At 34.1% G+C, this 26179-nt stretch overlaps 2 protein-coding genes across 12 annotated transcripts; one reads left to right on the top strand and one right to left on the bottom strand.

The window, feature by feature from the left end:
• Positions 1-1285: 1285 nt before the first annotated feature.
• On the top strand, positions 1286-17472 carry LOC113724468 (GDP-mannose transporter GONST1-like). Of its 6 annotated transcripts, none has more exons than XM_072073176.1 (11): positions 1286-1644; positions 2850-3020; positions 3900-4133; positions 6788-7025; positions 7133-7272; positions 10205-10334; positions 11490-11588; positions 14325-14479; positions 15318-15434; positions 16886-16983; positions 17070-17472. In XM_072073176.1, the coding sequence occupies exons 3-11, from the start codon at positions 4096-4098 to the stop codon at positions 17120-17122; spliced, it is 1068 nt and encodes a 355-aa protein (XP_071929277.1). In that variant the 5' UTR covers positions 1286-1644; positions 2850-3020; positions 3900-4095; the 3' UTR covers positions 17123-17472. The 6 variants fall into 6 exon arrangements, with proteins under 6 accessions (XP_071929277.1, XP_071929282.1, XP_071929310.1 ...); XM_072073181.1 differs by having other exon boundaries at positions 2864-3020; XM_072073209.1 differs by lacking the exon at positions 3900-4133 and having other exon boundaries at positions 2850-3024; positions 7133-7216.
• Positions 17473-18691: 1219 nt separating this feature from the next.
• Positions 18692-25446, bottom strand: LOC113724485 (uncharacterized). Of its 6 annotated transcripts, XR_011830664.1 has the most exons (10): positions 25097-25434; positions 24912-24979; positions 24332-24451; positions 23152-23225; positions 23011-23068; positions 22837-22938; positions 22162-22270; positions 20621-20751; positions 20390-20484; positions 18692-18896 (listed from the first exon to the last, which is right to left on the bottom strand). XR_011830664.1 is itself a non-coding variant. In XM_072073252.1 (9 exons), the coding sequence occupies exons 1-8, from the start codon at positions 25165-25167 to the stop codon at positions 20631-20633; spliced, it is 723 nt and encodes a 240-aa protein (XP_071929353.1). In that variant the 5' UTR covers positions 25168-25433; the 3' UTR covers positions 20359-20484; positions 20621-20630. The 6 variants fall into 6 exon arrangements, 4 of the variants coding, with proteins under 4 accessions (XP_071929353.1, XP_071929366.1, XP_071929358.1 ...); XR_011830506.1 differs by having other exon boundaries at positions 20390-20751; positions 25097-25432; XM_072073252.1 differs by lacking the exon at positions 18692-18896 and having other exon boundaries at positions 20359-20484; positions 25097-25433.
• Between the last annotated feature and the right edge of the window lie 733 nt (positions 25447-26179).

Raw genomic sequence — 26179 nt, forward strand, 5'->3', positions numbered from 1 at the left:
GACAAGAAAAGCTAAAGTTAAGGCTTTTTAACATAAACAACTGCTTGATACAAGTTGCTATGTATGTGTACGTGTGTATCTATATATATATATATATATATATAGAGAGAGAGAGAGAGAGATACTCACAACTCAGTCACAAGTATGAAAAACAGCCCATGGCCCCACACTGCTGAAAAGCGGCTAATGACCTTCGGCCACGTGACACTGGAGTACAGTGGATATATATATATATAATAAAAATTACAATATTAAGCTTCATACATACTCAAAAATCAGATAAAGCATTGCAAACCCAAGAAAATTTGTGCATGTTTTTCCAACGACTAATATACTAATAATTAACTTCTTGATAGGATAATATCAATCTGACCATATCCTTCATAGTGTGATGCAAGATTCAAAGTTTTAGCCATGTGCTAACATTTACTTCTCTTCTCAGACAAGAAGGAAAAGAGAAGTTCTTGCAACTCCAAATAAGTGGAAATAATAAATAACGTTAGCATGGATCTAGATTTTTTGGGTTTTTTTTCCAATCTCCAATTAATACTAATGTAGGTAATATCTATCATTTAATTTTATTATTTCATGTTCTTCATTAAATTAAGAAATAAAACGACACAATATTCTAATTAAGCTTACACTTTAGGATCATTGCATGTTTTTAAGGGAATTTTTTTGGGTGTTAAAAACTTCTTTTTATAGTAATTACCAATTCAAACAATCAAGAGCCAAATCCTATAAAACTTGATTCATTACGTAATTCTTATCTTATCGCTCATCATAAATACAAAAGGGTGATGTTAATGATACTCTGAAAATTGTTATTCACACTCCTCTTCAACTTTTTTCACCTGTGAAATGATTTTTATGATTAATATAGATACACAAAGTTATATTTATGTTTTGAGATGTATTTAACAATAAATACTAAAAACTAAACAACTTGTACGAGAATGCATTACAAATCTATACTTCATATTTTACAATAAGTTTTTTTTTTTTTTTTAAAGTGGGAGGTCTTGAACTCAAACCTTCTAATTACAATAAACTATTTGTGTATAGTTGAACATAATCATCCAATTGCTAATCAACGAAAATTTGCATTTAACAAGCACCATGTTTAATCGAACTTAGAAGTCACTTAATCAAAAAACTTAGAAGTCACTTATTAATTAGTCAAGACACAGGAAAATAGATCTACCTGAGGGTAGAGTTGGTATTTCATCGGATAGTACTCTGGCATGATGGCTTTTGCCCTGGCGTAATTTATTCTCCATGGCAATTTGAACCCCCCAATTGCAGAACTAGAGAAAGAGACGGGATTGGCCATTGGGTTTCTGCCAAATTGCCTGCCACTTTTGGGAAATTGTCAAATTAATTACAATTATAAACCCCATCTTTTAACAGGCAAAAAACATCCTTTCTTTCTCCTTGCCATTTCTTTGGCTGACTCTTTCTGATTCTGATACCTTGAGCACTTCCAAACTGGGCTTGTACTAATATTCCCACAATTGTTCTCTCATTATGTATCAATCCAATATTTAATTTTAAAAGGGTTCTCTCAGATTGGTGTAAACTGATAAGGGTTCTTCTCAGATTGGTGTCTGGAGTTCATTAGCTACAGTCTTGCATAAATTCATGGTGAATCCTTTTCTTAACTTGCTTGATATGTTGAATTTGAAAATACTTGCTGGCATTAGGGCTTGATCAAGTAATTCAAGTGTTTTCTTTTAACTTTTATATGATTTAGAACAGTGTATAATCCCAGATGAGGATTTTCTTTTATACCTCTTTACCTCATCTGGTAGGATTGCTGAGTAAAAGTTCATAAAGAGATGGTCTTTATTATCTTTTTTCAGTTTTCCATATCTGATTGCTAAAAAAATCAAAGCTTCTATTTTAAATCAAAGCTTATAACTGTATCAAAGGCTAGTTTACATGTATCCTTGTTTATCACTAATTCTCGTTTTAGTATTGATGGTATACCATTTCAGATTGTATTTTGTTGTTGGGAAATCACTGGATATCATTAGCAGTCTACCTTTTTCAGTGTTGATATTCCGTAACAAGTATATGCATATATGTTGTGTAAAAAGTTGAGAATTTTACTTGCATTGGATAAGCGTTCTGGGGCTTTTGACTGCAACTTTGGACGAAAATGGGATTTCTGGGCACAAAATACTTTGCTCTGTCTGGTTTTGATAGTGAGTAGGATGGAAAGGACTGGATGTGCTCCTATGCAGAATTTTTAACCTCCTTTTTCTTAAACTTTCCAAGGAATTTGTGTAGGATTTTGAGTGTGACATACTTTCGAGTAGGGGAGAGGATAAGAGTGATACCATAGAATTAGAAATTTAATGTAGTTGCAAAGACCGTAATTATACTCAGTTAGAACCCAACCAAGCAAAATCCTAAAAGTTGATGAGGCCAGATTTAAGAGATTTGGTATTGGCCCTTTTTGAGGATTTTGATGATCTTCTGTAAATGACTATGATTACATTTTCTTTCAACAGTCGTTTGTTTCTATCCTGGCAGTCAAACCTCTGAAGATTTGACCCACACATCAGAAAGGATTTAGAAAAAGTGAAAGCATTTTTATGTTGTATAATACAACTTGGTTCCTTAACTATATCATCTCCAAAATTGGATAACTTGGCTGGCTTGTAAGAATTATGGAATGGCAAATTATTACAACTCATGATTTTTGTATCTTAAAACAAATCCCATGAAAATTTATAGCTTTTCTATTGATGTTTAGGTTGACTGTAATGTTTACTTGGAATTTTTGCTTCTTTCTTCTTAGTTCTTAACCATATTTTGAAGCTAATGGCATTTTAATGTTGAAGAACTTTGTCTATAGGTTCCCCTATAGATTCTCCTGACCTCATAGTGGACACAATCCTCATCAACAGTATTGGTGGGGCAACGGAAACTGGGGAGAGAATCCTCAAAATTCATCAGTCAAAAAGCTTAGCAGATCAAGTCTACAGTCCAGTCAGAAGAGAAGTTTCTAGTAGGTAGGTTAGTATATGTAATCATTTTTAATGAGGCAGATGTGGCTGTTATGCCATCGCACAGTTCCGATGCAGTCTTATATGCTGTCTACTTTTATATCTTCTGCCAATCAAATCAAAAAGTTGAAACAGAAATTATTTGATTTGTTGGATTATGAAAATCTGATGGTCTTCTTTTGAATGTTGATATATTCCCTCATTTCTTGCTAGTTATTTTCATTTTTGTGTAGTAATGGCATGAAAATAAGTATGTACTTTTCTTGTCAGTGTTTTTGACATATTCTTGTAAGTGAATCTTGCACAGTGAAAAATTTGATTGTCCATATGGTAGGCGCTTCACCTTTATATTTGCAGGAACTTTGTTTTTGTGCTCAGCAGTATAATTTAGTTTTTGGACGGAAGAAGTTTATTAAATGGAATATGTATTCTACTTGGTGCATTAGAGGTCGTAGATAGTTCAAAATGGTGTGCTTCCTTGAAAATGCCCTGAGAACTCATCATTTTCCTCTGTAATATCTTTCTTATATTGGTGACCTCCTCGGGAAAAATTATATCTGGTATTTGATATTTCAATTCTGCGTGCCTTTTTATATTTGAAAAGCTGACCTTGGGTTGGCTTCATGTGAGCTCTGATGGTGCGGTGTACGCTGACACCTATTCGATAGATGGGTTGCAATGGATGCATGTTTGCTTGAACTTAAACTGATTACCATCCAATTTCATTAGTAGATCAAAAACAGGAAAGCTAGTGCTTGTCATTTTGCATTAGACAGAAGATTCAAAACTCTCTGACCTTTTGAATTTTCCATTTTAACACTGAGAGGAGCAGTAGTATGTCGATTCTGACATTGAAGGGATCAATCTACATGTTATTTGGTTCAGACATACAGGGTATCAGTCATCTGCACTTCAGTTGGATTTCATTTGTTGTTCTTGACATGAAATACTATTTTGAATCACTTCTCGGGACTCTTAGCGTGTTGATTTTTGTGGAAAAGAAGGCATTGACATGGATCCATGTGTCAGAAAATGATGGAAAAGTTTCAAAGAGAACAAAACCCCTAAAAGGATACTACTGATGAGAATTTGCACTCTTCCACAAGAATATTTTTTAAAGTAAGTGGATTTTTTACATAATTTTTTATCACTATTCTAAGAATCCTTGAAGATCTAGTCAGAATTCTTCTCTGGAATTGCAATTGGAACCAAAGTCAGCGCATGAGACTTCTTACTTGAGCAGCACTTAACCTTTCTCTTTTTGGTGTTTTTGATCCTTCATCTAAAATTCAACTCGACTCCTAATCCTGAATCAACAATGAAGATTCATCATTAAGTTTTTTTTTTTTTTTTTCTGGTTCTATCTGGTTTATTACATTTATCGATCTGTATCTTTTATCTGTTTTACTCTTTCATTTCTTAAAGGCTGTTGATAATTTTTCAATTTTGGAGCCTCATGTGGTAGTACTACAGATTGTTGGAGTCGCATGAAGTTATTCATTCTCGTATGTCAACCTTCTCACTCAGAAAAGAAAGGGTGTGAAGTATTTGGATGCCCTAGCAATTATTCCCTCTGTCTCACTCATGTTGTCACACTTGCTAATTGAGACTTCCCAAATATAATGTCAACACTCTTAAAAATTCAATAATTTAGTATACTATATTAGATTTCTTCCTTTACCAAACACTAAAATTACAACCTTTTGTTTTATCTTATATCAAACATGAGGGATAATGTAGTTAAGGGAATCATGAATTGATTCTACAAAGAAGCGTGGCCACAGCGTGGTTGACTATGAAAGCGGGATGGAGGGAAGTAGTAGATGGGTTCTTGGCAGAATGTGTTTCTTGAAATATTATAATGCAATACGCAGTCCATATATAGAATTTAAGTTTCATGAGCAAGAGCACAAAAGCCAGTGAGTACAGAAATGATAAACAGAGAGTGTTCCCTCGAAGGAAAAGTTTAATGTATGCCAGATCTAATGTGTACAGGACAGTTAATGACTCACTATTTTTTTGTTCATAAATGACTTCACAGCCCTTTAATAACTCTCAAATAGCCAAAGGCTGTTTGCGGCCCATTTTGCAGATTCCTGAGCATGTTTGTTCAAGACTCCTATATTTTTTGATATACCAAATTGTCTGACTTTGTTGCCAAAGCTCTTGGATTTTCCTATAGGTATTGGAGAAACTTGAATTTTAAACTGGAAAAGGAGTTCAGTATACTTTAAGTTTACCGCAGGTGAGGGATCCAGCATATCGGTTGTTTAGGAACCATGAGCCTAGGTAAACAAAATGCACAACAGCTTGGCAAAAGTTGAATGAATAATCCTTTTACTAGCATCATGCTGCTTTGTTGGTATATAATTAGCCCTTCTTTGATTTCATTAACTTGGTTTATTTGGAAAAAAAAAAAAACTATGTCATGATTAAACTTGTTATAGCTAATTTCTACAACATCGTGTATCTAGTCCTGCCATAGTTCTCATGTCAGGTCATCTGTAGATAGCGTACTTGGTAGAATCAGTATTAAAGAATCATGCCGGGTTCAATTAACCAAGATGATTGCATTGCTGGGGAAGGAATAACTTAAAGATAAAAATCTTGCAAGGAAAATAAGTAGATAGGGAGAATCTGAAAATTGTGCTTAACTATTCATGATCAACTCGTATTTATATTTGATAGCATTGTCTCCTTTTGTTTTACTCCTGAAGTAGAGCTGGGTGGTAAACTACATTTTGGAATCTCCAGGACTTTGAAGCTTATTGTTGGCTTTTTTCCCTCTACGAGGGATAGTATATAAAATGTTGAACTTTCTTTTTTCTGTCTACTTGGCATTGCAACAGAATCTGGTGATGAAATCCATTAGGTGCAGAAAGAGAATTTTGGAATGTGCATCATTTTGGTCTCTTACTTGATATATTACCTACAATCTATAGTAGATTTGCATTCCCTTCACAATTGCAGAGTACCGACAGTATCCAACTGAAGAGAATGTTTGCCTTTGGAAAATGAACTCATTCTCTCAGATGTATATCTCCTTATATGGGTAGCTTAGTAACCTTTTGAAGTATGAGGTAATAATTTGTGCAACAGGTATAACTTACATGTTCAACCATTTCAGGATCTCTATTTAGTCATGGTGGTCCCGAAGTGTGTACCTACTCTGCTTTTGTCCATATTAATTTTCCTGGTGGTTAGTGGAAGTATTTTTCTAAGAGAGAAATGGGAATCCTGGAGGCCAGCTATATTGATTTATACATCTTACTTTTGTGCTAGTGAAAATATATTTTCTTGGCATGTGATGTGAAATATTTAAAAAGTTAGTTTCTAACTAGACACTAATCAGATACTATGTTTGTCATTACTTAGTACTCAAATTGCACCAAAAGTTTCCTTCTGTCTTTTCTTTGAACAAAGATTGCTAGATTTTGCATTCGATTTTACATAACTCACTGCAATTTTCAAGGCAGCAAGCAGAAGAATTCTTATATGCAAGTTTAATAGTCCTCTCACTGAAATTCTGCAGTAAATGTTGACATTCTTGTTGTTATTGAAGATTGAAAACACCAGTGATCTTTTTGGTGATGTCATTTAAGCAATCAATGTATGGTATACTGGTAATTGCATCATTTCTTATCTAGCTTTGGCACTATCTTCTGAGGTCCATAACTCTCTGTGAGGGATCATGGCATTATTACTTTTCTTGATATAACAATTCTTTTATCTTAGATATCACTGGCTCTTGATATTTATCATTTTAAGTGTAGATCATCGTTTCTGATGAAGTCTCTTGACAAAGATGATGAGACTGATTTGGAAAAAGGAAAATTTCTGGAGAAAGACCGAGAAAAGACAACAAGAAGCCATAGAGCAATTGCAGCTCACAACAAGGCATTACTTTCTGGTCTTGCATATTGTATCTCTTCATGTTGCATGATACTGGTTAACAAGTATGTCCTCTCCGGTTATGGCTTTAATGCTGGGATTTCTTTGATGCTATACCAGGTATTTTACAGTTTTTGTTTGTGCTTGTAATCTAATTAGAGACATGCATACGCTTTTTTTTTTTAACTTGGAAGCCTAATTAGTTACTTTTTTGTTCTATGATGCAGAATTTTGTTTCAGTGGTGGTTGTTTCTGTTTTGAGTTTCTTTGGTGTAATATCTACCGAACCACTCACATGGAGACTGATTAAGGTCTGGTTGCCTGTCAATGTTATATTTGTTGGGATGCTTATTACAAGTATGTTTAGGTATGATGTTTTCCACATTTCATGTTCAAGATTTGTTTTCTCTATAAATTGAGTTAATCGAGGGTTTAGAGCTTTCCAAGATAAATTGTAGTCATGCTGACCTTGTCCTGTTCTTTGCACTGTTTCTTTGCTCATGTCCAAGCTTAATTTGTTCTGAACTTTTGGGCGGTACTTTTTTGTGCAAACTGCATAGTGGATTGTTCTGTTCATGAGTTGAATCCACCACCAATCCAAGACATACCATATGATCAGAGAATAGAGGTCCTCTTGCTAGTTTCAAATGGCAAACAGTGTTCTGTCATCAGCATTTTTACGTTTGAATAGCGCTGTATTTCATAATGCATTTACATTTGGCCTCATTAGAAAAAGCTTCAACTTGTCAATATCAATTTTTACCTTCCACATGGTATTTTTGATTGTGCCCTTTTATTTTTATGGCATGCAATGTATGAGCAAAAGTAATGATATATGAGGAATTCTGCATGTGAAGCTCAATGTGCCTTTAGGACAATTTCATGATTTTTCATGGATGCTCCCCTTATGCTCATGCGAAAATAATAAGTAGATAAATAAAAGGATGTTTACCACATCTGATACTGTAAAAGTTTTCCTTTCCTCAAGGAAAACTAAGGGTACACTACTTTCCATGGTCAAGTTACTGATTTTCAGTAAAACTTACACCTTAATTTGTATGGTATACATCCTGAAGTTATCTGTGTTTGTTGATTACCCTGACTTTGACCAAATTGGCAGTAACTTTTTGCCAAGTACTTTGTCATTACCTTTTAGCAGCTAAGAAATCAAGTTTTGGTATTTTTTTAATGTACAAAGGAATGAAGCATGGTTTAGGAAGATGTTGCCCCAACGATTTGTAGTTAAGTATATTTTCAGTAGGTTCTTGGCATTATTTACTATAGTTCACTGATTTATTCCCTTATGCTAGCACATTTTGGCACATTTTGGAAAGCGGAAACTGTTCTCCTTCCAAGCTTATGTATTCGGTACAATTTCTCTGGGGAAGTACACTGAATTACGTTGAGGTTGTGCCTTGGTTTCAAACCCCTAAAGTTGTTTTGCATTACTTAATTAACTTTGGTTAAGTTCAACATAAAGAACTAAAAAATTGACCAGAATATCTTTTGGAGAGATGAAGCTATGTTCCCCCTTTACATCAAATACCATCATTTTACTCCAAGATGGTATGTTGCTATAAGATCTGTTGCCAAATTTAGTCAGACTAATACATGTGTATGGTTTTCATGCACAAATCCTTTACTGAGCACCAATACAAATTATTGCATACCCATTATTATAGTATATTCATATGTATCATGCATGATAGGATATATGTTATCCAGGCATCATTGGTTGTTCAGTTCAGAAAACTTCAAAGCAAATTCTAGCTGTTTATGTAAAGCAGATCTTTGATGAGTGAGAAACAGGGGAAGAAGAGTTCAAATGGTTGATGGATGAAAGGATTTTAAATTTGGCCATCTCATATGTGTAGGAATTTAGGACATCCTTGTACTCAGTTTATATCAATTATGAATCGCAACTGTATTATTTTCTTCAAAAGATGTAGTCCGGATATTTGTTCACTGTAAAGTTTGTTAACGCGTGTAGGAATTTGGGACTTCTTTGTACTCAATTTATGGCAATTATGAAATGCAACTGTATTCTTTTCTTTGGAAGACATAGTCTGGTTGTTTGTTCACTATAAAGTTTGTTAACATACTCAACGGGCTGGCTAAGTTCAATGAAAGAAGTTCAAGGGTTAAAGTGTAGCTACTTATGATTTCGTGCTTTGGCCATTTTGCATCCTCATTAGCTTTAGTTATTTATTTGAAAGGATTAAGATATTGTTATGTGGGTCAAGAGGTTAACAGATAGTGGGTGAAGATACTGGGTTAGCCACTTTTTCATGGATATTTATTGGTGTAAAATCATATTCATGGGCCTGACCCAATATTTCTGAAGATAAATATTAACTAGAAGTCCTGTAAATTATAGTTTGTCTGGATCTAGGAATAATGTATTAATTCTCATAGTGGATTAGAAAGAATTGAACTCCTGGTGCTGGGTCATGAATGAGAATTTGGTGCACTGGATGCCAATAATTGCTGCACTTTTCTGTCGCATTTCTTTTGTTCTTCTTTCATTGACGAGAGGTGGACCGCCATGACTGATTTGGTGGATGTTATATATGATTAATGTTCCTTGTAGAAACATTTGTTGTTTTGGACTAGTGGCTTTGAGTATGTCTCCCTCTCGTCCTGTAAAACTGCCTCAGTTTGGTGAACCAAAAGTTAAACACGACAACTAGCTTCAAAAAGTGTTAAAATTAGCAAAGTGATGATAGTGTCATTTATATCTAGTTTCAGTGGGCTTAACATGAGAAATGATCTCTTGCTGGAATCTTGGCAAGAGATTTCTTGTTTACACTGTCCCTGGGTAGTTCATAATCGCATCATTAATCTTTTTCTACATAGTGAGAGGACTCTTATGAGATGTTAATCCTCAGGCATGGAAGATCTTTATAATTAACCTACAACCATGAAGGATGTGAGCTCAATCAAAGAATTTGGCTTTAGCTTTACAAAAATATAATCAAGCTATGTCACTAGAAATTGATCCATTTGGTTGAAGTTATATAGTCTATAGGGTAGGACTATCCACACTAGTAATGGAAAAGGTGCAATATTTAAGATTTTGTTTTTAAACAGATTCTTTTGTAGTTAAAAATGTAAATGTGGCTCTTTTTGCCTGGCTACTTGTTACTGCTCCTACTTATGACATACATAGCTAAGTGTATTTTTTGTGAGCAACAAGGAGGACTTTGTGGTTTAAACTTTTCTGTATTATTGTCATATATATTGTTCCAAATGTTGTCTAATATCTTAGTTTTCTAATTTTGATGCATTGACTTTTGCAGTTTGAAGTACATTAATGTTGCAATGGTCACAGTCCTGAAGAATGTAACAAACGTGATAACTGCCATTGGTGAAATGTATCTTTTTAATAAGCACCATGACAACAGAGTTTGGGCTGCTCTTTTCCTAATGGTATGTTTCAACAACTATAAGATAATTTTCCACAATATTTTAGCACTTTACTGAAGTTAAAATTATACAAATTCTGAAAGACTTGTATGTGTACATTTTATGTATGCACTTTTTTTTATCAGTGAATTTGATTTACGTACATTTTTTTAGTCAGTGAATTTGTTGGATGCACATTGTAAATGATTTTATGTATAAACCATTTTAGTGAAAACGATTTGGAAAAAATTGTAGATGCAGCTAGAAGTGAAACGCTGAAATTGATCTTGAATGTGTATAAATACTAAGAAAACTGAATTTTCAGCTTTTGAAGGAATGGGATTGGTGAAACTTGTAGGATAAAGTATTTAGCTGAGTTGAGTGCTTCAAGAGTTTAGCTTAAGATGTTCATTATGCATTAATCATGATTTCCCATAGAGATTAAAGCAGTTTTGATGACTTTAGTGCTTCGATAGCTTTATTTGGGTTAGTGGAGATGACTTGCAAGTACTTTAGCTTTTCAATGTGACTAAATATGTTCTTGGATGAATTGTTGGGCAACTAAGATGCACCAGTCTTTCAAAAAATTGCAGCAGCCATGTTAAGTTTCGAATAAATTGGAGATAGATGTTTCATGTTCTTCATATATGTATAAGGTAGATTTTAAATTGAAGAGTTAATGGTTACTTCACCTAAGATGATTTATACTTGTTTACGATTAACAAATGAACCAGTTAGTATTAATGATTAAAGTATCAAAAATGAAGTCACAAGAATAAACTGACTTAATACCTAGTATGTTTTTTTGTTCAACTGTCATGCTTTATAGGGCATGATAATGTAAATGTGGAAATCTAGAGGAGATAATTGTGAACCTCCCTTTGTAACTCTTTAAGGACTATGCATTTTAGTGAAAGTCCAACCCCAGATTATATGCATAGTTGCTCAGCCACTGCTGCTTGCAATCTCATCCATATTTAACTTTCTCACGGAATTTTGAAATGTTTCATCTGCCATTTTGGTGGTTAAAGTGGCTTTGTTTAACATATGCGTGCTTACAGCGCATTTACTCTGATTGTATTTTCTTACTCTGATTGTATTTTCTTGTTGATATGGTTTCAAGTTTTGAACCTACACTAAACTGGAGATAATCAATTGACAGGAAGTTCTCTTATGCAGATTATTTCAGCAATCTCTGGGGGGATTACAGATCTCTCCTTTCATGCTGTTGGTTACACATGGCAGATCATCAATTGTTTCCTGACAGCATCTTACTCTGTAAGTTCATTGCATTAAAATGCTAATCTTTTGCTTTCGGTAACTGAATATAGTTGTGCTGCATAGATGATTGAATTTTTCTCCCCTTTTTCATACTTAGTTGTACATTCTACTTATTTGTACAGATTGCTGTATGGCATGGACGATTTTGCTTTTATAAAAAATGCAGTTGCTTAGGAGCAGATTGACTTCTTGCTTGCACTTGTATTAATTAATTTATTCTGTTGATTGTAGGTACATGTAACAAAGTAGCAACACGTGCCATTATTTTCTTGCTTGACATTGTTTTCTGTTGGCGTATCATAGATTGCGTGAAGAATTCAGTGGAAGAAAATTGATTTTCCTTGCTTAATCTAAATGTATTATCTTAAAACTATGCATGCCTTGGAAGCATGTAAAAATATTTTCTATCTGCTATTAAACATTTTCCAATTAATATTTTTCTGCAAAGTAACACTTTTCTGGTTTTATTTCCTCCAGCTGGAGATGCTTTGCTACTTTGAATTGTGCAAACTTTTCTTTTGTTGGTGGGAAATTAGAGTAAAATCTGTTACCTGATGGCAAATCATTAATAGTACTTCTTTCTTTTTTTTTTTCAAAGTTTCTAGCAGGGAGGGGTGGGATTTAAGAAGCAAGGAGGGGCAGGGGGATTAGAACCCAGAACCTTTTAAGTCCTTCATTAATAGTACTTAAATAATGTCCATTACTAAAACTTAATGCGGCCCTTTAGTCCTTCCTCTTTCCCCTGCCTGAGTGCCTTGCCTACTTAGGTGGGCCTCAACTTATCATGCATGGTACAGATATATACATGTATCTCTCTAGGTAACCTATTGCTTATAATAGTGCTATACACGATAGCAGATTATCATATTCTTACAATTACTATTAGTGCAGTTAATGTGATAGCAAATCAAAGTTATAAACTTTGCAAGTACAGAGAAGATAGGATTGAAATATGATTGAAATCACAATCTCAGAAAACATGCTAGGAAAATGACTTTCTCCAGGTAAAATATCTTCAAAGCAAATGGTTTATAGGTTGAATTTTGATGACAACATCTCATGACCAAGGTAAATATAAAAATAGGGGGAAGTTGTTGAGGAAGGAAAGCCAAAAAGTAAATGGAGAACTAGAAGCTCAATATTGGGAAAGTGGATTCTTTTCTTTAGAAATCAAGTTATATGGGCTGATTCTGTATCTGATATTATATGAACGGGTTGATTGGTTCACTGGGATCAATTACATGAGCACTTCTGTCTCTGGTGGGCACTAAGCATTAAAATACCTGAGGTAGTTGCAGCAACAATAGCATGCTTAAACCATTGGATCATCGAAGAATCAATTTTGAACAGGCAAAATTGACTTTTTCTTTGGTCTAATTATAAAACCTTTGCTGGTAATCCAGGAGGAACAGATTAAATCTTTCATCTTTTAGAACAATGTGTGCTTCGAGCATATATACTGTTTCAGAAATGGACAATAACTTCAAACATGCAATGGGAGAATTAAGTGTTTTGGTTTGAAGCATAGACTTATCTATGATATATAAAGGTCTGCAAGTTTATGCACTATCTTCATTTTGAAGAGCTGCATATGAATATATATTTTATCTTCTTCTGTTACTTTCTATGATGGGGTGCATATGGGCACAAATGGAGATAGAGGAACAAAATTTAAACCATTGTTGTGAATAAAGATATTTAATATGGTGTTTCTTGGATTTTGTATTTTTGTTTAAATGAAACACATAGTTGGGGCTTCCTCTAGTATTTTAAATTTGATTGTTTATGTTGAAGGAATTTCTTACCGGCTCTATTTATGCTAATCTAAAATAAAAGAACAATCAAATGAAAACTTACTAGCATTCTTGACCTCAGTACAGTAGTAAACTGATAGTTTACACAAAAGAACTCATCTATAATTTGAGTTTGACTGTGCCTTTAGCTTTTTTTATTTAGGAAATATATATATGGTGGGTAGATTCACAAATTTTAAATTGTTGAAGATAATGAATTTCAGCTGGAGTTTTTCCTTTTTGCTTTTAATGTCTAGGGTACTGGGTGTTTCTAGGGGCTTGTATTGTTTGTCAGGCATCCATGTTGCCTTGCTTTCCTGTGGCAAAGGGTATGCTTATAAATTTGGATTTACATAAGAGATTAATGTCCTGTTATGTGATTTATTCTGCAATGTATTTTTAATAGAGCCTCTGGTTTGGCATAATAGTAGAAAAATGTATTTGCATCTGTGTTATCCCATTAGAGGGACTAAACTATGTTGGAAAAATAACAATCAGTTGGTGCGATATGCTTGCTGATAGTTTAAACGTAGTTGAAGCTGTCGATACAGATGGACCCATGACTTAAATAACAAAGTTGTATGTAGAGCCTAATGCCATCTCCACTTTGACAGAGGAGTTTAAAGAATAGCTTAAAACCAAGTCTTCCTTTAAGGCTATTAGTAATTCAAGTTATGACATCAGTCAAATCCCATCTCTTTTTAATCTTTCCATGACCTGTGTCATCAATACAGCATCATCTTATGGCTTGTGAGCCTTGATTTTATCATCTATATTATCTCTTGGACTGGGGTTTGTTTTTAATATGTTGTGACATCACTAATTGCTTCACTTACAATTCCATTGTTTCCTGCTGCTGAGATTTCTTGACCTTTTGCATTGAGTTTTATGGAAGGTGCTGACAGTTAGCTTGTTTTCCCATTCTTCTCTTATTCTGCAGTTAACGTTGCGTAGGGTCATGGACACAGCTAAGCAAGTCACCAAATCAGGAGACTTGAACGAGTTCTCTATGGTCCTGCTAAACAACACCCTTTCAATACCTTTAGGGGTTTTGCTTATATTAATATTTAATGAGGTGGATTATCTATCTAAAACGTGAGTTTTGTTATCCTTCTGATGTATTGTGATATGGGGGTGCTTCTGAGTCTCTTCTATACTCTGACTTCTTTTGCGATCCATGTTTATTAATACTTTATTTTAGATGAGTTTTTTAAGTTTTAGGAGGTCCACTTCAATTGTTCTTTTTAAATTAATTCTACGCTTTCTGCTTTTGAAGGTTAGTTGTAAGCCTTACCCAGTTTTGCTTATGAAATTTAGAACTTGTAGCTGTCCCCCGTTACAATTAGCTTTTGTGAGAGTTTAAATTTTACCTGTTAAACTTTGGCTGACAAATGATACAAGCCCCTAGAAACACCAGGAAAGCATTTCTGCTCCTCTGGTTGAGCCCCTGATTTGATAAACTTTGGCTGTATATTTGAATGGTACCAATGGCTAATGTTTGGACTTGCTACTTATTTTCATGAGAGAGAGAGAGAGAGAGAGTTAGATACTCGTGTATGAAATTATTTCTGTAGGAGCTGCCATTTTCTGATTTTGATATCTAGCTTATAATTACTTATTCCTGTGGAGTCTTTTTCTAGGACATTATTACATAAATCATGCTTTTCTAATGATATTGATACGATTGGATCAATGTTTTCTGTACTTCTAAAAATACACCATATTGCTGTAATATGTTGGCATTCTCTGTATTTACTCTTTCATACCTTTTTTCCTAAATGGTCTAAGTGCATAAAAATAAATAAATAAATAAAAGGGTTATAAGTGCATAAAAGCTAGTGCAGTTGAGTACAACTACATAAATGTTTATGACTAGTTGAAGATTTTAATTATTTCAGCTTTTCATCTTATTTATTTTTGTAATTAATGGCAGGCCACTTCTAAGATTGCCCATCTTCTGGTTGGTAATAACGTTAAGTGGACTTTTGGGGTTAGCAATCAGTTTTACTTCCATGTGGTTTCTCCATCAAACAGGGGCTACAACCTACAGGTGAGAGTATGAACCCATCAGTTCTTTTTAATATGCAGAAGACTTTCATTATGAGTTCCAAATAGGCTTGTATTCAAAGTGTTACATCAATATTATATGTACGGAAATATTATTCTTCTGTCTTTCAAGGATAGTTAGGTGACCAGATTTGTTTGCATAATAACCCTTTCTCTAATTTTATGACCCAATTGCCTTCTCATTCTACATGGATTTGGACCTACTTTCAACCTCCAAAAAGTAAAGAATTTGCACATATACTAGCGTAAAAAGTAAAAAGACGCATGATCTAATTCTTGATACCTTAAACTTCATGGCATCATGCTAGATCTTTTAAAATTAGTGCTTTTTCTCTTTCTGAATTTGCTTAAAGTTTTGGTCTCCATTGATTCATCCTGGAGTAATATTACTACTTCTGTAAACTAGAAAGTCTACTTATAACAGAAAACTATAGTGGTTCTTAAAGTATCTGAGTTTCTCCTTGAATATACATCATTAGTATGGTGAACCCTACATGTTTACCACTTGTTCCTTGAATTGTTATATTTGTTTAGATCATGTTAAAAATACTCATGCCAAAAGCAAGATTGAAAAAATACTTTCTGCGGTCAAACAATTAGCTTAAAGATTAATGTATTTTGTAATGCCAATTTATGAAGAGCATGTATACCAGGCGTGTAGCATGTAAATTGTGGAAAAATAGAATTTCAGACCCAAAAGGCAAGGAATAGTAAGGATTTTCCTTTTGCTATAATCTCAGAAAACAAGAGCGCAAGGTTGCAAAGTTAGAAGTCAATCTGTGGTTATGTGTAAGAAAGTAGATAGTTTTCAATTGTGGTAAAACATTAAGAGATGTATTTGGTAATTAAGAAGTGTTTTAAAGATCCAAACAACTATATAGACAACTGTAGAACAAAATGTGGAAGGAAAAATAAATCTGCAGATGCTCGTGACTCTGTATTTTTGAGAACTGTCACTTTTCTCTCTTGCTCCTGCCTAGTGGAACATACACACTGGATTTGGTTTGGAATGATAAAATAGGATGTTGTTTCAACTATGGTCCCATTTGATGGCTAACTGAGCAATCTTTGTTTTATTACTGATCTTTTTGTGGTTCCCTTTACATTTTCTTTCTCCTGATGCTATATCATTTGCAAGAGAATTAGATATAATCAGTTTAGAAGCTTCAGATTTTATCCAACATAACTTTAAAAGGAGCGTGTGCCATGAACACAGAGCTGTGACCATTTATGAAGTCATTCAACCAAAACGGATTTATAAACTGCACTTCTTAAATTTTTTTTTTTTTCCAATTCTATACGCTTGATGAGGAGCTCAAGTTTAGGTGATTCGTAAAAGAACTGACAAAAGAATCGTGCTTAGTGTTTTGTGAGTTCTCTGATATAACTCTTATCCAGTGTTTCTTTATAATTTTCCCTTGTACTATTGTGTAGCCTGGTGGGTTCACTCAATAAAATTCCTCTGTCTGTTGCTGGCATTCTTCTTTTCCATGTTCCAACCAGTCTAGAGAATTCTGCGAGCATATTTTTTGGTGAGTTTGTCATGCTCTGTTGAGCCTCTGAAAGTTTTAATCAAGCAATTCCTTGTCAAAATCATCTTGTGTGATCCATTTTCCAGGCTTGCTTGCGGGAGTGTTTTTCGCCAGAGCTAAGATGCGGGAGAGGTCTTAGTCCTGAAACCTTTAAAAGCACTTCCTTTTGGAAACCTGTCCCGGCCAGAAGAAATTTCACTTCCATTTCTAAGTTCCTGCCTATCAACTCAGATGGTCGCAAAAACAGTTTATTCTGTAGAGAAATTCGAGTCTCTCTGTTCGATGAGTATCTTTTCGTTTTTGTATAATTTGGCACATCATAAGAAATGCACGGCTGCTGATTATTAAGCTTCCCATGTTTGTTGTTGTAGGAAATGTCTATTTTTGCTAGTGTTATTAGAAACACCTAGCCCAGAAATCAGAGAGATTGATGATGAACCACAAGTTTAAGTACTAATGGTATCTCTTTCGCACTGTGTTTGCTCTTTTTTTCTCTTTGGCACTATTCCTTCCTGGTTGTTTACCCTTTTAAGTTGGTTCAAGGGCCAAAAATACTAAATGTTGATTTGGAAGTCGCCCGTTTTTCTTTCCATAAGTGACTGTCAGTGAAAGTACATATCATAAGTGAAACATAAATCATGTACATATGGCATACATTCGCAGCTGCTTGTGTAAAAAAAATTACTACGCTGTTAATGCATAAAAAGTTAATTTATTATCAAATATAAAAAGCCTGATAGTTCAAGCAAGGTGAGAACGTACCCTACACAATTTCTACCATGCTGTCCTCTTATATGGCTTCTATGAGCCCTCTAGGAGCCTTTGGTGTTTCTGGCCACAGCAACTAATGTTGCTATGTTAAATGTAAATTGTCCTTCACAGTTTACTGTTTAGGCATATGGGGGAGAACTATGGTTAGCTAGATGTCCTATATGGCATTAAAACAGCAATTTCAACAATGGAGAGACTTGACCTACCAAAAATAACTCCCTGGACTGCAAATGGAAGTAATGTCTCAGGCTTATAGATGTGTATTCTGCGTATGGAGATGCAGCTACGATGTTCACATCTACATATTTGCAACGTTCATTCATGGTCTCAGCAATTTGAGGTCTTAATTCTTTTATGAAAACATTTTGTGACCAAGATTCTATCACATCTTCTACTCTAAGATAAGCTAATGGCTAACAAGGTGAAGAAATTTAATGGCAAATGGGATGCTAACCAATTGACTACCTCAATTGCTATGCTTCCAAATCCAACATTATCAAATATTCCCTAATTTTTCAAGTAAAATGGCTAGTGGGAGCTCATTGTTTCTTGATGATTGTGAAGCATTATATGTCTCTTAAGTTTCATCAACGGCTCCATTTGGCAAGTGAGTTTTTTGGATGTTTGTCTAAAATTTTACTGTAACTTAAAATTTTTGAAGTTTGTAAATTTTTGGACATTTTGAAGTGTATAGTTTAAAAATTTTGAGAAATTTTTTGAGATTACTGTAGTTAAAGTTGTTAAAAAACTTGTAGCAAACAAACTTGGCTAAAAACTTGCTTGCCAAACAAGGTCAACAGTTTTGCAATCAATGTCCGCCAACCTATATAAATAGCTAGATGGTATGTGAAGAAGGCAATTCAACTTTATCGAAAAATCAATTATCTTGAAAAATTTCTCTCATGTCTAGTTAATAAAGAGAGAGAGAGAGAGAGAGTAGCATGCCAACCTATCTTGTACTACAAGATCTATTAATAAAAGAATCAAGTTTCTTAATAGCTTTTCATACCTTACATTTGAGTACATTTAGAGATAAGAAATGAAACTAAAATTGTGCTAGAAACTCTAAAGCGGCCTTTAAAGGAAGTCACTCTAGTCGTTGGAGGCTGCAACGCCCAAGTAAGAAGTCCTCGGGAAGGTAGCTGGAGTTTTGTCAGTCAAAAATCAGATTTAAGGTATGAAAGCATGTTGGACCCTTTTTTTTGTTAATAAGAAATTGTTAATCTAGACATAGCATGCACTCTATTCTCTTGAAAATTTTATGGAAGATACATCAAACCTATTTAGTACTTTATCAATAAATATAACGCATCCTAAATACACTTTACAAATAAAAAGGGAGAATCGTTCAAAACATTCCTCACATTTTGTAAAATAATTTTTTTCGTCATTTACTTTTTTAAAAGTGTAATTTTACGTCCCTTACAAATTCACATTGATCAAATTTGATCCTTATGTAGGTTTTCGACTAGTTTTTGTTCGGAATCTACCACGTGCCTTGCACAAGACCATTTTTTAGGGATGAAATTGTCAAACACATTTCACATAATCTAATCCATAGTCCCTCACATTTCACAAAATGAAAAATTTCATACCTCACATTTTGCAAAATGAAAATTTTCATCCCTCATTGATCATGTGTATGATAGTCTTTTCTTATTTTTGAAAACTCATATATATGTCTATTTGATTTCACATGAACAGTGTAAATAGCATATAATATGTATGTATTTAATTTCATCTACAATTACAATTAGCTTATTTAGGTGAAATAGAGATGAAAAAATTCATTTTTCATCATGGGTTTAAAAAAATTAGCTATTCGTTTATATCTGTATATGATGTCAAAAAAATTCATTTCACATGAACAGTACAATTAGCTATTCTTATTGTTTATGTGAAATTAAATAGATATATACATGGGTTAAAAAAAAAAGAAACTATTGGTACGCATAATCAATAGAGATGAAAAAATTCATTTTATGAAATGTGAGGGATGAAAAAATTTATTTTTTGAAATATGAGAGATGAAAAAATTTATTTTATAAAATGTGAGAGATGAAAAAATCAAATTATGTGAAATTTGATTTGACAATTTTATCCTTAAAAAATGATCACGTGCAGGGCACATGATAGATTCTAGCAAAAAACTAATATAAAACTTAGGTAGCGACTAAACTCGACCAATGTAAATTTGTAAGGGACGTAAAATTACACTTTTAAAAGTAAAGAACAAAAAAAGTCATTTTTCAAAATGCGAGAGATGTTTTGAACGATTTTTCCAAATAAAAATGGCATTTAAACAACAAATGAAACACCCATTCCTAGGGAAATGAGATTGGCATTGCTTCCAATCTTTAGATCCTATTACGACAGAATGCCTACATTTTCTGTTTTTGCTACATTTCATCAATAGTTCCTAGTACCTTCCAAAAAAGAGGCTTTGACAGCAAAACGCAAAATCATAGACCATATACACACAGGCACAAACTGGTGCAAATGCGCTGGGATTTTGTTTAGTGTGTTCTCCATTTTAACTAATGGCTGTCAATAATAGCAGCGGAAAAGAAAAAAAAAAAAGAAACGTCTTTACTGACTGCAAGAAACACAAAAGCAAAATGCACATAGTACTCACCTGTTAAGTCTTCTATACAGGAATAGAATATGACAAGCTACACTTGTACAACTGAAATTCAACTTGATCCTTTAATTCTTGCTTTCTCTCCACGACTACAAGAATACAGAAAAACATGATCTCATATGCTATAAATAATGTTGCAATTGGGGGTCACTAGAAGCTACACTCATCTCTTTAGTCTGACAATAGTAACTTTTCCTTGGTGCAGTAACACCTGGACATCCTTACCTGCAATTGTTTATCTCAAGGTGATCTCAAAGATAACTCCTTCAAGATTTTTAACCAAAGTACGAGTCCCATCAACTTCATTTATCTGTAATCCATGCCGAATGGCTTCATGAACAACGAGTGTATCCATGCTGCACAGATAAATAATGTTACTGAACAAATGATGTATACCATGATCAAGAGAAAATTGGCATCAGACACAAGCTTAATATAAATTTCCAACGCCTACAGCTCTTGATCAACTGGGCTGATGGTGCAAGCTTATGCACACAGTAGGAAAAGATAATTGGAGAGGTGTATTTGAAAATATTTACATGTGGATTTTTTATCTAAATCAGTATCTTCATACTATTGAAACAATTGAAGGTAATCTAATGGTCCAAACTTAATAGTAAATATATTTGGATTCATAATGATACTGATGAACTGATGTCAAGTAAGGTTTATGGTATATCACACAGTAATTTCAGTTGTTGGCACAAATCTGGCGATCATTACACTGTAAGACCGTAGTTATGCAAACAATGCAGTATGATGAAGATGATACATAGAAATTATTGGAGATCTGACCAAAAACCCCTTAAATTCTAGTCAAAACCAAGGCTAGGAATCATAGGCAAAAGATGCCTTAGGTTTGTTTCACTTGAATTTCCTCTGCCCCATTAGTCCTTATCCAAGCTGAAGTAAGGCGCACAGTACGTTGAACCTTAACTATACAGTCACCATCATCCTAAAATCTAAAGACTGTACCAGCAAGAATTGGTAATACAACAGTCCAAGTATCACATGGTGATCTCTTAATCAACTTCACAAATCTAAGCAAGCTGTTTCAGCATTCCTACAGCGAAAATTTAAGGATTGCACTAGAGCATCATGGTCCAGGCATCTTTTGCATCACAAGTTACTGGTTTTTCTTTTTTTAAAAAAAAATTATGGGTGATGAGGCATCATATAATAATGAAAGATATGTCAAAGAAACTCATTTAATTGTGCAAAAACATGCCGGGTTGACAGGAATCAGAAAATAGATACTGGTCAGAAGCAAATCCCACAAAATTATTTTGCTGCATGATCATATTCTTGTTTCTAATCCAAGTAGGACAGATTTCTCAAGGTATTTTTGATCTGTGTACCATGTATACCTGAAACAGAATGTGCGTCTCACCACAGTAATATAAATAAGCTGATAAAGCAGAGTTCCCACTTAAATAGATAGAAAAGCAAAATCTCTATTCCTCCAATTTTTTGAACATATTAAGAATCCACATAATACACCTTTCCAATTTGACCTAAGAAAGATGATATGCACATATGCATTCTTTTGCACCTCAAATACAGCACTATTAGCAAAGATGATCTAACAACTTTTTCTCTTTCTTAACAAGAACTTTTCAATCCAACAAAGAAAGAACAAAAGAGGAAACTGTGTAGCATCTGGAACCACATTTGATTTGACAATTGTATGCAAGGAAACAGGGATGAGTAGCTCTTAAAATGCATATGAGCTGCTGATGATCATAAATTCAAATTTCATCACTTACACTTTTGCTCTGGATACGTAAGCCAATATAAATTTGCATTTTGGTGCAGCGTGAACAAGGAGCTGTTTAACCGTATCAAAGAGCAGAGGAATACTTGACTGCTGAAAACTTATATATTTGGTTAAGGGCTTTTTCCTTCTGTTTCCTTCACGAACAATATGCTACGCATAGAAGAAACTAAATATTGTTGGGATGGAGAATATGACATTCAGTGTTGTCTAATTTGACTATGTGCTACAAGCTATGGATATCAAATTAGCTTTAAGGACATGACAAAAATGATTCATATACCTATCTGAATACATCAGAAGGCAAGTTTGTCATGCATTTAAAGCTTGCAAACACCATTACTCAAATGTTTCGAATACAACCGAATGCATGGAATTACCTAAGAAAGCGACCTACTTTATGTATTAGTATGAAGAACATTGACTTAAAATCCCATGAAAATCCGTCCTCAAGAGGTCTTTGGCACCACTTTAAATCTTCACCAAGAGAGAGAGATGTGTTTCCAGTTTCTAACTGAAAAAAATTGTTTCTGTTTTGAAAATTGAAAAATTTACGAATGACCAGCTAGCATGGATTATATATTAACCACTAAAAGTAAAACAAACATGCACAAACGACTAAATAAATAGTTGAAGTCCAGCAGAGAAAATGTAGTGATTTGGATATAGATGTCAGCTCCGAGGACTAAATCAAATCCTTCTGGATTTTCCAGTAAAATTTGGTTGAGCTGGTCAGAGTTCCCCCATTCTAGCTTCTTGGGCTTTAAACCTGAAAATAGCACACTCAAGCAAGGTACATTTCATTAAGCAAGCATCTGCTTTCTCAACTTTGTTCACTTACCAGCACAAGAAATGGAACTTTGAGTAGATACACATAACTCTGCATTTTTCTTAAGAATCTGAAAAGGTACATAGAGATCAGATACATCAGGTATCAAATTGCAGAACAATCAATCACTAAAACTGAACTGCAGAACCTTGCCTTAAGAACCTCTTCATTATGATCTGTCAAAACAACTTTACGACAAAATCTGCTACACAGTATTCCAGTAATGCCTGCATTCAACACAAATTGCTAGACGTTGTCATTGCTCTAGAGTACAGGAGAGTATGAAAAATGCTGGAGAGAAACACTCATTTTCCTCATTAATTCTTTGTCTCCCCTCAAAAGAACAAAAGACCAAGTCTTCCATGAGTAGACACTGAGCTAGTGAACCTTGTGCCTCTACTTGCTTCGTCCCTGCTGTGACAACCACTAATGGCCTTATCTATTGCCAAAACTTAAGCAATAAGCTTGTTCAGGACTTTTTTTAAGCCAATAATAAAGGAAAAAAGACCTCCAATTCTATATGAACCTTTGGTTCAAAATTAATTTGAGATTTACTACGAATCTAGTCTCAAGTTTCCCACTTGTAGAAGGTTCAATAAACTTTATACTTGAGGAACTGAAAAACTGAAATGGTTACAGGCATCACAGCTTAGACATTACAAGTCATTCTGTGCTGACATAAAAAATCTAGGCATATGTGAAAGCTTAGGGAACAGTTTAGCATTTAGACCATCCCTATAGTTTAAAAGCCATTTCTACCTAACTCTGTAAGTTGGCTTTTATAGAATTCTCTCAGCACGAATAGCACAAGCATGCGGCGTTGGTAGAAACAGGCCTATTGTCTGCATACACATATGGCATACCAAATGAATGATATACTCTCTAATTAATTTTACGTCACCAAGTTGCACTGTTCCTGTGCATCCCAAATTTTTGTTGTTTTGTTAAACTGCTATCTATATGAAAATGTTCACTCATTTTGTGATTATAATTATTCATCAAAAACTATGAAATAACCCATTCTGTAGATGTAGATAAGTTGTGTGATTAGCTTTTAGCTATTGCAATGAATTCCTGAATTTTTTTTTCAAGTGTAAGTGGGAGGTCTCGAACCTAGGACCTCGACCTCTCATTTACACTCCCTCCCCTCTACTACCCAGCCCATCCCCCCGAACTCCTCAAAATTGTTCTCTTTTATTTTGTGAATTTGGCATTGCCCTCATGAAGTAGTATTTCACCAGCTGGACTTGACAATAACAGGAAAACTTTTTTCTGTGTTTTCCTTAAAAAATCTGATGCATAAGAATGACAGGATCCGACGACTAACACTAACCTACACCAGAGCCAAGTTCAATTACAGAACACCCTTGCAGAATGCCAGCATTTTTGGCAAGATAATCATTCAATAGCACCGCGCCAGGCCACACCAGCTGACCTGTTAAATCAAAATCAGCTGTCTTACAGCTAGTCAGTCCACAATATTCTATTAGCAAATAGAATTCAAAATCAAAACAAAGAACAAATTCGAGATATTTGGTTACAGTACTGACACATGAGATGCACTGATCAATAATATTCAACTACAACATACTGGTTTCTACTTAACTCCAATTCTTAAGCAATTCCTAGGCAATACTCAAATCCCTGATTTCAATTGGTGTTTCCGAAAGTTACAATACAAGTTTTTTATTCAACTAAATTTTCAAAATTCAAGCGCACCTACAAGGCCCAAAAAAAAATGAATATCATGAGTTTCTACATCAATCCCATGATTATCTAATCATGAAACCAATAGAATAACAAAAATAAAATAAAATAAAATAACAAGTGCACATTCTTGGCCAAGAGGAATAACAGCAAAAATTAAGAAAGCAGGTAAATTAATTCCCAGATAAACGAAAGAGGAAACTCACTCGAAGCAGCTTGGAGGCAATAAAGCTGAAGAACATGAGACCCAAAAGTAAAGGTTGTGAGCTGGTAACTGCAGCAGACAATGAATTCTCAATCAGTGACAGTAAATGAATTCAAGAATGTACACAATGATCCAAAATATACACAGAAGTGTGTATGGATGTGCTTTTCTGTATTTGTTTCATACTTGTCATTGATGAAGAATGATTCATCCAAGCAAATGATATCCTCTTCTTCTTCATGTTCTTTCCCTTCCATTCTAATGAAAGTCACTCTGAGTTTTGAATCATGTGCAAGCAAAGTCTAATGACAGGACCATGTTATCGTTTGGAGGAAAAAAAAAAAAAAAAAAGGTCTAATGACAGGACATTAGAGGGGTTTTGTGGTTTTGGGCTACTGGGGTTTTAGGTTGGTTAGGCCCTATTCCGTTGGATATGGGAATTCAGGCCCTAAGATGACAAAGGAATTTTTTATTTTTTATTTTTTTACTTAGGGGTTATCCCGGCCTTTCAATCATACTAATCTCCTAAAGTTGTGTAGAGTTTTGCCTCAAGGATACACAGCAAAGTAGCAAACAAGAGTCAATCAAGGGACCTACTGATAACTACCAATCTATGAAACTAGGGATGGCAACGGGGCGGGAGATGGGGGACCTACAAACTCCCCCCGCCCCTGCCCCATCCCTCGTCCCCCGCTCTGTCCCCGCCCCGCCCCGCTTTTTCTGCGGGTGTTCCCGCGGAACTAATAAAAATTTGTTATATAATTTTATTGTTGTTAAATTTTAGCAAATAATCAAGTATTAAAGTATCAACACATCATCAAATTGTTATTCATTGTAATTTACAATTGAAACTTATAAAAACAATCAAATAAAAATTATTTGAATACAATCCAACATGATGAAATAAATATAACTAAAATAGTCAAGTTTTCACTTTTGGCACAAAAACAATCACTAATTCATTATTGTGCTTGCGCTTTTTTTAAGAAAAAAATGTTATTGTATTAAGTGTAATTAGGGATTTAGTATAAATGTATTAGTAAATTTAGTATAACCAATTAATAATTTGTATTAGTACACATATAGAATTATTAGTATAATTAATAATATCAATTATATTATATATACTAATAGACATCATATAATACATATAACTAATATTATCATTATCATAAGTTTGTAACTAATTAAATTATATATTATTATATATAATTATATACATATATATTTTATATATTTATTTTTTTAAAGCGGGTAGCGGGGCGGGGG

Source organism: Coffea arabica, chromosome 1c, assembly GCF_036785885.1.
Source record: "Coffea arabica cultivar ET-39 chromosome 1c, Coffea Arabica ET-39 HiFi, whole genome shotgun sequence".
NCBI lineage: Eukaryota > Viridiplantae > Streptophyta > Magnoliopsida > Gentianales > Rubiaceae > Coffea > Coffea arabica.

What these genes read in the sequence shown, in the direction of transcription:
- LOC113724468 (XM_072073176.1), top strand. Translation starts at nt 4,096, where the DNA reads ATGAGAATTTGCACTCTTCCACAAGAATATTTTTTAAA. An exon ending in TTTCTTTGATGCTATACCAG is followed by an intron (nt 7,026 to 7,132) that starts GTATTTTACAGT and finishes TCTATGATGCAG; the next exon opens with AATTTTGTTTCAGTGGTGGT. An exon ending in GGGCTGCTCTTTTCCTAATG is followed by an intron (nt 10,335 to 11,489) that starts GTATGTTTCAAC and finishes TCTCTTATGCAG; the next exon opens with ATTATTTCAGCAATCTCTGG.
- LOC113724485 (XM_072073252.1), bottom strand. Translation starts at nt 25,167, where the DNA reads ATGGAAGGGAAAGAACATGAAGAAGAAGAGGATATCATTTGCTTGGAT. An exon ending in TTGCCTCCAAGCTGCTTCGA is followed by an intron (nt 24,452 to 24,911) that starts GTGAGTTTCCTC and finishes GCTGTAAGACAG; the next exon opens with CTGATTTTGATTTAACAGGT. An exon ending in TACGTATCCAGAGCAAAAGT is followed by an intron (nt 20,752 to 22,161) that starts GTAAGTGATGAA and finishes TTATCTGTGCAG; the next exon opens with CATGGATACACTCGTTGTTC.